We start from the raw sequence: 12,936 nt of genomic DNA on the forward strand, positions 1-12,936 counted from the left end.
TACTTATCCCAGCATGGGTATTGGATCGCCGATACCAACGACTGCTTATCTACACTTGGATAGCAACTCGTAGTATCCAACGTCAAAGATACTGAACAAACTTCAACCCTTGCTTGGGTGTCTGATGGTCAATTTGTTTGAAGGTGACAAGGGAGAAGGTCACTCGTGCATATCCTCAGCCACATACCAGCATCTGATACTCAAGGAAGAACGTTGCGGGCTGTTGAATGAGGCTCATCGGCAGTTTGTACGAAATTACCAGGGATGGTAGCTTACACAATATGCAACGTATTCAATGCCGTATCGAGTGCCGTATTAATAACCGTAGCAATGCCAAACAACATGGAATGGACGGAGTCCGCGCCAGGCGATTTATTCTTGTAGTCTGCACACGTGTTCTGTGGTATACTCTCAATTGGTATTGTTGACTACGTACCCCTACATAGTACAATTCCATTTCGGTCATGGGCGAGGTTTGAGTTGCAGTGCATTGGAGATGGCGATGGGCACATCTGTAGGGATAACTGACTCGAGTTAGACATTTGGAAGCTAAACTTTATGGAGAAGAGAATTAGACGTGGTCCGGGCTGTCGAGTGTATGCTATGGTAGCATTCTCGCTTGACTTCTTCACTCAATAGGTTGAGGCTGTGAAGCGCACTCTGTATCTATGCTGTAGAATATATCGCACCCATGGAGTCTGTCGGCAGAGCCGTCGCATCAGATCATCGACATTTCACAGTGATAAAGGCATGACTCAAGGTTGAAACTCTCGTGACACCGTTGGATTGACATTCCTGCGGGATCTACGGAGTACAAATGCCTAGGTATGTTGGTTCATGATAGCCTGGATTGCTTCTGACAGTATGCATACGCGACGACAATAAACGTTGCAGCCCCATAACTCTAGGGCGATTCGTGTCTCTCATCTGCTACTTGTGTGGAGTTCACACACACCTTCACAATGGAGGTGAGCTTGTCAATATCTTGACAGTACTAGATTGATCCATAAAACTGCAACACACATCCCCAAATTCCATTTATATTCATACCTCGAGACCAATTGAGTCTCTTACTAGCGATGACCCGGGCCATGATGCCGCGAAAGGAACATTTGCCGAGGCATTTAGGTCAAGGGTCTAAAGACGAGGAGCTAGTGCTATTACTGGCAAAGTCTCACTCTCCCCGGATCGGAGCCGTTTGTGCCGCCGATGGGCCGTGGCGTGTGTGTTTGAATTGATGAATTGAATTAATAAAGGTTGACAACTGTGCCTGAAGGGGTGTAAAAGGTGAGAAATCCTTTGGTATTGGGTTGACAGTTGACCTTGGGACTCAAACTCACCGGTTGAACACGGTCAATCATCCAAAGGGTCAAAGAGCTGTAACCAACCGGCAACTCGCCCGCCTCGGCTTTACAGATGTAGATTTGCTTGCATGAGTTACCCAGGTCAGTAATCCGTCAGAGAATCAAGCTTGTATCTCGATGTTACGAAACAGATTCAACAAGGTACAGTAGTTGAAGTTGAGCACGTGTCCAAGAGATCTTTTTAGCCTTACGAGAAGAGTCTGCAGAAACAACTGACTACTGACCTATCCTATGTACGTACTATGTATATATGGAGTATCTAGATGCAACTATAAGCGCCCTCTTTAACCAGCCAACTGCGGGCCGCTTCCTACCAAAAGGCTTGGCTTGCATCTGCACTGCAGCTCAGCTAAACGGAGGTTGCACTCGATGAAAAACTCCTTTGCGGACCGACTCAAAACTCGTTCAAAACTAGAAATCGCCGCGGGTAATGACATGACATGACATGACATGAGATCCATCATGTGGTTGAGACACGACGACACGTACGGCAGACAGAGACGGGATTGCATCTTACATACCTTGGTTTCTGCAAGTTTTATCACACACGCATTCATGCCCATAAAAAGTAAACGGTTATTAGGTGCTCATTGGAGATATCTCTAGTCTGATATGGTTGTATCATGGTGCCCCAGTCTCTCTCCTATGCTTTAATAGTACAGCCCATGTTATAGTAGTAAAGTGCAGGGGTTGAAACACGCACTTTTTACTGTGTATTATTCCTTTACAAAATTACATACATGCCAATGTTGTTCTGGCTTGTTTGATCTTGATATTGTTCCATATAAAGATAATTACCCTTTATGTCTACAGTGATGTGCGGAATTACACTCCAAGCAACTGAGACATGCTTCCGCGAGTGCATAGAGATGGGATACGACAATCAGTGAAAATGCTTGTCTATATCATCATCGTAGATTACTTTATGCATCTTTCTAGAACTGTCACTCACTCTGACACTCACGAACTCCCCTTGCTTGCCTTCTCGAACTGATCCTTCCCGCCGAGCATCCCAACCTCTTCATTTCGTCTAATCATAACACCCCAAGGCCATAGCAGCGAGTGTTATGGGATGGCCTTGAAGAACGGACCCTTTCCGCTCTGACAAAAACAGCATCTTTGCCAGGGCTGGGGGGGGAGGAGGCGACCAAGTTGCAGACCTTGGCTGCATCACCGCATCTGCATCTGCATCTGCCTTGCATACGTACAGTACATTACCGTAATTATTGCATGCCTCTGTGTGTCTCTCTTCACCGCAACGTTGACGCAAGAATCGCTCAAGCTCCGAGGAGAACCCCCGGTTGATGAATAAGGCATTAGAATATCACAGAGCTGCATCTTGTTCTGGGGATGTACATGGGGAGCGGATCAACAGGGACATGGTCTTCTCGGAGTCGGCCTTCTACGGCGACTAGACTATAGCCCGGTTTATGTAGACAGCGCGCGGATCAGATCGCAGATCATTCTTTATCTCATGGGTCTCGCTCGTGTCAATTCCCTGCTTTTATGCTGGTGGTATTGTTGCATCTCTCGCCTAACAAAGTAATATTAATATGAGGTGGCGAGTCATCCAAGATGGATGCTCCTAACAGTACGGTATCAGTAGTTCAACAATAGTAATATTTATATAGTCTCTTATCGTAAACTCCGTAGGTGTTTTCGAAGTCATATGGCATGTTTGGCGGCGACGGCTTGCTGCGGTTGCCATTGCGGAAACGACCAGGCTTCAATTTGAATGTGTCGGAAGCTTTCCAACTCATGATGGAGCTGTTCAACATGAAATACACTTGGAGTCATCTGGACGATATCTCCTACGAGCGATGCCTTCAAAATGAAAGACTTAAGCAAATAAGTTGATGACAACACCAAGACACTATCAAAAGTCGTTGCGAGCTATGCCTATAGGAGCTGCATATATAGAAGTCCAATATGAGCCTTCGATACCATGCGCTTTAAGTGATCTTAAGTTTAAACTCATAATGGTTTGTCGATCTGAGTACTTAGATCTAGTACTGGCTATCAACATGTCACTATTTGTTACTGTATTTGGGTTTTTATTTCGACATACTTGATGCAAGTGTCAGTGTCAGTTTCTGTTCTAGAGCAGTAGAACCTGCATCTCAACCAGACCCAAACCACGTATCAAAATATTCCACAAACACCGGGAACACTCAAGTCTTACTCTTAGTACATAGTATCTGTAAGGCTGGAAATATATGCCTACAGCGTCTTCTGGATCACCACCCTCATACTAGCATAGAAGCAGAGCGCACCCAACCCGATGGACAACATTCCACCCAACTACTAAACAATAGCACCAATACTCTCATGGTTGTTTTGGCTGGTGAGAGTCGGTTTTATTTGATCTATTCGGTTCATCCATTCTGCTCATATGTATAAGCCCATGCGTCTCCTTTGTATCCAGTTGCAAAGCACATGATGTCGAAAAGCTTGCAAGCCACCTGTCACAAGGGGATGATACAATGACGAAGATGTGGTCTTCTACATATATGATTTCGTACTATTAACCTATTTCTTAAATTTCTTACAAAGAATCTATACACCTGCAGCACTTCCTAGTTACACGTTATGAGGCAACTGATGCTTCACCCCATTGCTAGTACCCTATACTACGATATTCTACATCTCTAAGCACGTTCCAACACTCTGTCAACAAGTCTCTTCCCAATTTAAATTAATATCGTATGGTATCTCATGATTTCTTAGTGGCCAGGAGATAAAATGGAATCAGTCAATGGGAAAGGTGTCTAAACGGCAGCGAGTTTTGATCAAACCCAAAGTGTGTTGTCAGGTCTCGAAGCCCTCAAATTTGACTTAACCCACGTTCGATTAGGCATTAAGATCATCCCATGGATATTGGAGATCAAGGCCCGAGCGGTGCATTACGAGCGGATAGTTTAACCTGTTAAGGCGAGAATATCTCATTACTCATGAGTGAAGATAATGAGGTAGTAGTTAATGACAGCGCATGAGTTCTCATCCATGTCATGATATGGTATGAAGCAATTTGAGATAAATTAACCACGATTACCACGATTCAGCATGATATTCAGGGATCCTTTACGAGCTCGGGATACTGGATAGCTTAGCATAGCATGCTCTTGTATAGAACCTCGTCCATATCGGCAACTAGACATGTGCAGAGCGATTTGATGACCTCTAGGTTGACTACTCGCGAAACTCAACCATTTGAGGCATGGATAAAGCTTTCGTGGTCTCATTATATTGTGTATATTACTGCTACACTTCTGGCGGGGTATTGCTTAGCCCACTGGTCTCTTTTGTCTTTAGATTGATAGGTGCCGCCGTATATGATGTGCATGCTTGGGTCTACTGAGATACTTGATTTACTGGGATTATGTGCCAAGGTAGAATCTCCAATAATAGATATTCAACTCTTCTTACCGAGAGCATAAAAACTTCCAGGGCTTCCTGTTGGCCGTTTGTCCCAACATTTTGAACTTTATCCCTTGCTTCGTCTCCATAGGTCCCTTGCTCATTGGCATTTCGACTCTATGGCCATAGCTCAGTCTTCTCCCAGGAGCCATTCGTCAATTTGTAATTCCATCGTTTACCATCGGCCGGGTCGGATAAGTCCACCTGATCAACCTCGTCGGGAATTATAACGGCAACTCGAAAGTTCTTTCTTGCAATCTCGTCATCCAGGTCCTCCACCTTTTGCCCGAGTCCGAGTCCAGCATCGGGTTTCTCATCCCGCTTTGTTCCAGGAGGAGGATTGCGAAAGGACCCTCGCATGCCGGGGCTCAAGTTTCCAAAGTGCGCCGTGATCTCTTTGCCCCAGTTCCATGGGCTTGAATTGTCGTCACTCTTTTTCCGCATGTGCTTCTCTATCTCCTCCCTTACATGTGATGCTGATGGGTCGTCAATGTCTTGGCCGAGGAGATAGGCGTGGCCGCGCATGCGCCACTGAGTTTGTGTCTCGGTGACCCAAAAGACAGCCTCAACAGGCCCCCCACCACCAGTTTGCGGGACGTTCTTCCCGTCGGGTGACAGCTCGGGAACCTTTTCCATGCGAGCGTCGGTAGTGATGGTCAGAAGGTCGCTTTCGTAGAGGGGAGGGTTCAGGGGCGCCTGATTCTTTGGGTTGACTGGTATCTCTGCCCAAGTACCTCTGTACACAACAGTGCGGGAACGAGGGGTGACAGAAGAGGAATCATGGTGGTGAAGAGTGCTAAGCACAAAGGTAGGTGAGTCCATCTTCTTGATGTGAGATAGAAATGCCGTTCGCCATGGTGCGGCTGAAGTAGGCTGAGAGGCAGACATGGTGTGCTGGAGATGCTTTGAAATCTGTGTTGTTCGCTGAACAGAACAGGCGACAGGTCTCATGGGTGAACTTGTTTAGAGTTTATTGTTAACTGTTGTATTATTGCTGCGAATGAGATGCTATTGAGAAGTGAGGTTGTTAAACCCCACTTCAACATGATGATCATAACATTCATCGATGAGTCATGACAACAGCATTCAAACCAGAAGAGACAACGCGAACATGTATTCTTGTTCAAAACAGACGCGGACAGGTTATCGAGCTTCTACAATGAGACTGAGGATATAACGAGGATATAGCAAGACTCAATAATGGTACGTAGTACTAAAGACCCAGGTCCGTGAGTCTCCAAGTCCGTGGTTGTCCTGAGTGGATCATGCATGATCCACTCATATACCCAGAGCATTTCCGTTTAGACATGGTATTTTTATCGATTTTCATATCCGTAGTATCACCATTAAATCTTCATAGTGTTGAGCTTGATTTGAAGACGTCCCTATCGCAAAATGGTTTGTTAGTCACAGGGTAGGCTGTTAGTCAGAGCAATAGAGCTGAGGGCCACTAATGACTCCGTTAGCCGTGCTTGACTTCGCCTAATTCAAGTCTCCAGTGTTGCATGACTAAATGGTTCCTCTTGGTCCTCAGGTCTAAATTAATACTTGTGGGCTGAGCCAAAGATTAGTTCATCAGGTCAGGATTTAGGCGCGGATGATATAGAGAGATGCCGTATATCCCAAGATTCCAACTGCACGATTTATTCCCATCTGTTTGTTCAGAGTTGGCAACAGTTACAGGCAGTTACAGGCAGTTGGCCTGCTGTCCTTACAAAACACACATCGCGTACGTCATTGCCTGTGCGCAGATTGGTCAAGGAAGTTCTCTTTCAAAGTTCTAGACCGCCCGGGGTCTGGGGCTCATCAGAGACACTAACTAGTAAGCGACGCCCGCGGCAGGGCGACGGCAATACCAATGGAAGTTGGCGTCGGAAACAGGGGGTATGGGCACTATGCTGTATGTGGTGTAGGCAATTCGGTTCCGACAACGACAAATTTTCTGTTCCGACTACGAATTGCCATTGCTGCAATCATAATGTGAGGACATGAGTTTGGGTGAGATGGGGAGGATATGATCGACCAAGAAATAGCGCCTTCATCTCGTATTTCAACCACTACTGTTTCGCATTTAGTGCAGGGAGAAGCGAGGCCAGTAGTCAACCAGTGAAGTGCCTCGGCGGTCTCCGACAAATAATTCAGAGATCGACAAACCCTTCTCTCATTTCTTCTCGAAGCTTGCCCGCTACGTAAGTGATGTACATATACAGTAGCGTGACCACTAACTGCCGTCATGTTCTTGGGCATGGGCAAGACGTCATGAACCTTCGCGAGCCAAGGACCGATTTAGAGTTGGCGAGGAAATTCCATGGAACACGGAACGAACTGAGCAAGACGAACCCAACGAAGAACCGTTCACATGTTCCATTTCCAGGGGCGCCATGAATATTGAGTTTAAGGGACTGGTGGCGCTAGTCTGAGGCTGCTCCGCGGGTTCTGGTAGGCCTGTGTTGGCGGAGAAAGATGGAGATGGCTGTCTCAGGCACGGAGATCAACATAGCATTTGTCGGAGCGACGCAATACTCAAGGCGGTCGAGCAGAAGACTTGGCTTTGGCCCGATACCACTGGCGCCCGACTTTACCAGGGTACCGGGCTGTTAGGATCGTGTTGTCTTGCTTCTGCGACGATCGCTTCCCCGATATGTACCCTGATAATAGTTCAACTTTATCGGGGTGACTTGGAAACTGGAGCCCTGTCCTGTCCTGTAACTGAGCCAACGTAAGCTTTTTTTGTGGTAGCTGATCCACGGGAACATCGCTTGTGCCCAACGGCCTATTTTTGAATCAACAATTCAATGTTGTCCGTATAAATGTGAATCAAAAAGCATTTTCTTATTGCCCTTTCTTATTCCGGGGCTGGTCCGGCTGCGCTGATTGCTTGAGATCCATCTTGTTGGACTCCTGCCTCTCTGCCCGCGGCACGACATGCAAAACGAGCTTACCTGTCTCATTGTGAAATAATTTAATTCACTTCATCTGCGAGCCAAAGTTGAAGAGGCGTTCAGCCCGGTGGGGTCGATCACGCCGTGACGATTTGGTTGCGGCGATGTGCTCTGCACCTAGCAGAATAGACCCTGGGCCTGGGCCTCTATGAGATTGCGTGTTTTTGCACCCCGGGTTTCTGAGAATCCAATGATGACATGATCGAACTTCTCAACCGAGGGTTGGAAGAAATTATCTGGACATTTGAGTGGAGACCGGGATATGGATCTGCACAGCTTTTATGTCAAAGCCCGAGGACCACACCGAGCGACAAACCATGTACTAGTAAACGAAGCCGGCACTTGTCGACGAGACCATCAAAAACGGACATCACGATCGATCCGTGCACAGTTTAGTTTTGAGTAGTCACGGAGGGCATCTTTGAAGGGATACCCGGCCGAGTCTAGTTGGAGAAAAGGAGGTTGACACAAAGTACTAGCGAGTGAAAGGACTCGCTTCGAGGGCGGGATAGAAGTCTCTTGTTTCGAAGCGAGGTGGGAGAGACCCGGGGACGTGGGAGAGGCGATGGAAATATCGTGAGAGAATTGGCCCGGTTCGAAATTACCCCTTTGTATCGAGTAATGTAGTCTAGGACGTACATAGTAAGTATACCACGGTAGATGGCCGTAGACAACCCAGTTAGTGTGTCTGGGGGCAATTCGGTAGATTGCCATTGATATTAGTACAGAGCCACTCACTGGCATTAATGAGAAGATTGGGCGTCAACAGTCTTGGGTGCTTGTATCCGTAAATTCCTCTTGATAATGAAATGAATCCAAGGGTTGGAAACCTTTGTAGCCAATGTATGTCGGTTCTGTCTTGGAGCTGAGACTCTTGTTAATTAGTGTGTTGAGTTGTCCTCAATCACCAGGAGCCTTGTATAACAAGATACCGAGACAAGGAATGGACAAAGTGAATCAGAATTAAACAAGTGCAACGCCCGGGCAGAAACGTTGAATGTTGGAACGATAGTCTCTCTGAGTACGAAGTGCTTGAGTCGTGGCATGGCATGTCATGGATACCTCTAAAACGTAAAAGTTCCATCCAACGGGTGTACGCGAGGAGATACATGTAGAGAGGTAGGTGCGTCTAAGAAAATCAGCCGCGATCTCTGGGAAGGATGGTGGATGGTGGATGGATGGTTGGAAAAATCCCCCTCGGGGCAGGTACCAAAGTCCAAGGTTGGAGGAGAAAAAAAAATAAAACCACGCGCCAGCGGGCGCAACATCGGTCCCCAACGCTTATGACTGCCGTTAGAGGCATGGTAGGTTTAAGGGTTAAGGGTCTACCTAGGTAGGTAAAGGTACAGTGCAGTAGGCACGCACTTTGCTGGGTTGCTGCTACTTCAGGCCAGGTTTGTTCCCTCATTTCCATTATCCATTCCCACTCCCGTCTATGTCTTCCAGTGTCAAGTGTCTGCTCCGCCCCCGCCTTTTTTTCCCATCACCCCCCATCCCGTCCGTCTTATTTGACTCTTTTCTCGCTTTGTTCCCATTTTGTAATTCCCTTTTCTTTTCCGGGATCCTTTTCTTTTTTTTTCCATTGTATCCTTATTTCCTGCTGTACTGTCTTGTCTTGTCAGTCAGTCTGCATTCCGGTCCAGTCCAGTTTTGAGTGCTACTTTGCACACGCTGTTTCGGTCCACCTACATGCTACTGCTGCTGTTCTCCAGCTGTTACTAGGTACCTGCCTGTTATCACTTTCATCCGTCAGCGTCACGTCATTGTCTCAACCGTCGCTGCTCAACGCTCGCTGCTACCAATACCTACTTTGCTGCGCAGTTACACGGTAATGCTTTTAAATACCCTAACGAACTCTCCGCCCTTCGCCGTACCCCAGCTACCACCACTGCCGCTTCCGCAACCTCCGCCGCGGCTCGCCATATCCGGCTGTTATTTCCAGCGCCTACTGCCAACAGCCGAATTCCGACAGCATAAGATCACACCCGTAACGGTTTAAATCAGCTTATCCCAGTCTTTATTCCCGGAGCCGCCCTCACAGCCAAAACCTAATCTCCAGAGCTCTGACAGCTACAGCTACAGCTCTTGCCTAGTTCCAGGGTCCCAATCGAACTTCTTTTTTGGCCCAGCCATATCTCAGAGAGATATCAGCCCCGGTTTCCAACAGATCCGACTCTCTTCGTAACGTCCAATTGGCATCCCCGTAATATTGTCAAAATACGCGTTTATTTACTGGTTCAAGTCTTTGAGCTTTAGCCATCAATGGATCTGTCGCAACGGGCGCTCCCGCGTCACACTCACCATCAGCCGCCGCCGCCGCTTGCAAACCCATCGCCTTCTCATCTTCCAGCGCAACATTCTAACTATAGTCCTGGCACTGTCGCTTCACATCCGACTCTTCCTTTACCAGGCACACACCCGCCGCCCTCAGCACTGACGCCAGCTTCGGCTTCAACATCTCCAGCCTCGGTCTCGCATCGGCTGCCTTCCGCGTCAGCTTCAAATACCTCAAGACACCCTGCTGGAGACTATCACCCTGATGCAGAGGACCATGACGCGTCAGTGACACCTGTTGATGGTGAGGAGCCTCCAAAGAAGAAGCAAAAGCGCAACAAGCCAACTCTATCATGCCATGAATGCGTCGAGCGCAAGACCAAGGTATGTCCTTTTTATGTTGTGTAATTCCTCAGATCACATCGTTTTCATCTTAACCCATCTCTCTTTCCTTTGCGCCATGCGCAATAAACCCATCCACTTTACTCGTGTAGTGAGTTTACGCATATAATTTAACTACTTATTCTTTCTTGCTTGCTTGTACACTACCAGAATTTGACCCTCCCTTCATAAAACTTCAATATGGTTTATGGTACACATGCGGAGTTGCTGACATTGCTCATAGTGCGACAGGGGCCGACCTCACTGCCTTGCTTGTGAGTAACGGTACGCGTTCTGCGCTTGAGTTATTGCTAACCCCAGACAGGCATAAAACGACAGACTGAATGTAGATATGCGCACGTTGCCAATTTACTCGAGTATGGGATCTCCTGGTTGTGTTGTCATTTGTTCTGCTTTAACAATCATATAGGGAGACCACACGGTCCGCTGCCAATGGTCGGCGAATGACGAAACCACCCAAGAAGAAGTCTGGGTCAAGCGGAAAGTCCCCTATCCCAAATATTGCCGATAGGGGCATGTCCAACGATCCCAGAGCAACCTCCCGGGGCGCCGTTGCACTCTCCATCGGCCTCCTATCTAATGTTCCATACTCTCTACCCTCTGCGAGTAACATCTTTGGCATTGGCTCTGAGCACCCCTTTGCCAACTACTGGACCTGCGAAGGCGGCTTGTCGGAGGTAATTTCAGTCCTTCCTGACAAGATACAGGCGGACATACTACTCAGCCGCTACTTTGAGTGTGTTGACCCAGTGTATCCCATGATACATCGCCAAACATTCTACGCAGATTACGAACACTTCTGGCAGATGAGTCAACAAGATAAGAGCGACACAGATCCTTCTTTCATAGCATTGATATTCGTCATGCTGGCACTGGGCACACAATTTGTGACGTCGACAACATCTTCCCAAGAGCGCAAGCAGACCGCCGAGTTCTATGCTTCAGCAAGCAACCAGGCTCTGCGCATCGCTTCATATCTCAGCAGCGCATCACTGCGATCTATCCAGGCCATGGTCTTGATAGTGTACTTTCTCATCAACGACAACCACGCATCGGATGGATGGGCCTTTGCTGGCATTCTAATCCGACAGGCTTATGCAATGGGTCTACATAGGGATCCAAATATCGGTATGCAACACTTTTTTCAATCTTGGCCAGATATGTACTGACTCGTGTATAGTAACACCGCATGCCACCTTGTTCGAAAAGCAGCAGCGCAGAAAGGTTTGGCAAGCAGTACTGCTCCAAGATACGTTTCTAACCGTCTTGCTCTCCCTGCCACCCTCGGCTACACATACGGATGTTTCTGTCGAAGACCTGCTGGATGATGGTTCGTCGATTGCAAATAGCGATCCAACGGACACAGCATATATCAGGGGCTCCTGGACTTTGGCCAATCTCGTGCAAGAGACGATTTGTTCACCACGATCACTGGATCTGCCTATTTGCTCGACAGCAAGGCATAAGTCAAAGCTGATCGCCGACTTCCGAGCAGTCTATCGGTCGTTCCCTGATGTTTTCCGTTCATGGGACCCCGACAGTATCACAGCACTTGCGAAAACAAATAAAAGGGTAGTCCGCCAGACTCTGTTCCTGACGAGCAACTACTTCCACAACCTGATGCTGGTTCACGCTTCCGAGAGTCCTGATGTTCCTGTCAACGTTCGTGGGACATTAGAGGCGGCGCACGATGCCATTACTGCCTTCTTTCTTCTTTTCACTCTGCTCGAACTAGAAGCACGTGTCTGGTGGGTTTTCAACCATCGAGCCTTCCTAGAAGCCTTGTGCATTGGCAATGTCCTCAAGGAAGCGACACGTGAGCCAGGCGGCGCAGATATGATGGCAAGGGATCCTTTGCTTGTGAGAGCCAAGTCTGATATCAGTAAGTGTTGATGTCGTATCTCCATCCCCGAACAATGTGCTAACCCGTTCACAGCACGCATGATTCAGATCATGCAGATCATGGGCAAAGATTCCGAAGTAGCGAGAACACGAGTTCAAGTATTGAGCGACTTCCTGACCTAGAGCAGAGGGGCAAGGGAGCATGCTATACCTTTTGTACAAACACTTTAAGTAATGATTGAACGAGATGGGTGCTGCAGTCCCAGAAAAGTTTTGGTGTTGTATATCGGTGGATATTCAGCATGGCGAATGGCAAGTAGATAGCTATATAGCTGGTTGTATCGCTCGATATCTAAGCTGTGAATGCCGTTTAGGAGTAGATATATAGAGTTGGGTATATATAATTGATGAAGGCATCCCGACTGAAGGTGTTCTGCTCTGAATTTGAAGGCTGCTTTCTATGTTTGAATTTCATGATGGGTATAATTGACCTAGAGACAACTGAGTTACCAGTGTCGAATCAGGGCAAATTCAAGATTGTTCTGTATTATTTGAAAAGAAGTCACGAGTTATATCGAAAGTACTTAGTCTGGTTCAGATATTGCCAAGACAAGACAGGCAATGGAATTGCCGAGCCATCAGGCCCCACTATAGAGTCGGCCAGGGCTGAACTGATGGACTCGTCAGCTCGTGAG

At 47.5% G+C, this 12,936-nt stretch overlaps 4 protein-coding genes across 4 annotated transcripts, besides 1 other annotated feature; 1 reads left to right on the plus strand and 3 right to left on the minus strand.

The window, feature by feature from the left end:
- Positions 1–835: 835 nt before the first annotated feature.
- Positions 836–2,389, minus strand: FPSE_07184 (uncharacterized protein; the record flags this gene model as incomplete). The annotated part of the gene is made up of 8 exons (XM_009260302.1): positions 836–904; positions 956–994; positions 1,051–1,137; positions 1,341–1,408; positions 1,886–1,893; positions 2,068–2,073; positions 2,105–2,132; positions 2,329–2,389. The coding sequence occupies 8 exons, from the start codon at positions 2,387–2,389 to the stop codon at positions 836–838; spliced, it is 366 nt and encodes a 121-aa protein (XP_009258577.1).
- Positions 1,795–1,818: a microsatellite.
- Positions 2,390–2,868: 479 nt separating the features above from the next.
- Positions 2,869–3,124, minus strand: FPSE_07183 (uncharacterized protein; the record flags this gene model as incomplete). Its single annotated transcript, XM_009260301.1, has 2 exons — positions 2,869–2,898; positions 3,011–3,124. 2 exons carry the CDS (start codon positions 3,122–3,124, stop codon positions 2,869–2,871), a joined length of 144 nt encoding a protein of 47 aa, XP_009258576.1.
- A 1,774-nt stretch (positions 3,125–4,898) lies between these two features.
- FPSE_07182 (uncharacterized protein) lies at positions 4,899–5,669 on the minus strand (the record flags this gene model as incomplete). Its single annotated transcript, XM_009260300.1, has 1 exon — positions 4,899–5,669. One exon carries the CDS (start codon positions 5,667–5,669, stop codon positions 4,899–4,901), a length of 771 nt encoding a protein of 256 aa, XP_009258575.1.
- Positions 5,670–9,985: 4,316 nt separating this feature from the next.
- FPSE_07181 (uncharacterized protein) lies at positions 9,986–12,424 on the plus strand (the record flags this gene model as incomplete). The annotated part of the gene is made up of 6 exons (XM_009260299.1): positions 9,986–10,381; positions 10,623–10,653; positions 10,704–10,755; positions 10,809–11,527; positions 11,580–12,281; positions 12,336–12,424. The coding sequence occupies 6 exons, from the start codon at positions 9,986–9,988 to the stop codon at positions 12,422–12,424; spliced, it is 1,989 nt and encodes a 662-aa protein (XP_009258574.1).
- Between the last annotated feature and the right edge of the window lie 512 nt (positions 12,425–12,936).

The sequence above is a fragment of the Fusarium pseudograminearum genome, chromosome 3 (genome assembly GCF_000303195.2).
Source record: "Fusarium pseudograminearum CS3096 chromosome 3, whole genome shotgun sequence".
Lineage (NCBI taxonomy): Eukaryota > Fungi > Ascomycota > Sordariomycetes > Hypocreales > Nectriaceae > Fusarium > Fusarium pseudograminearum.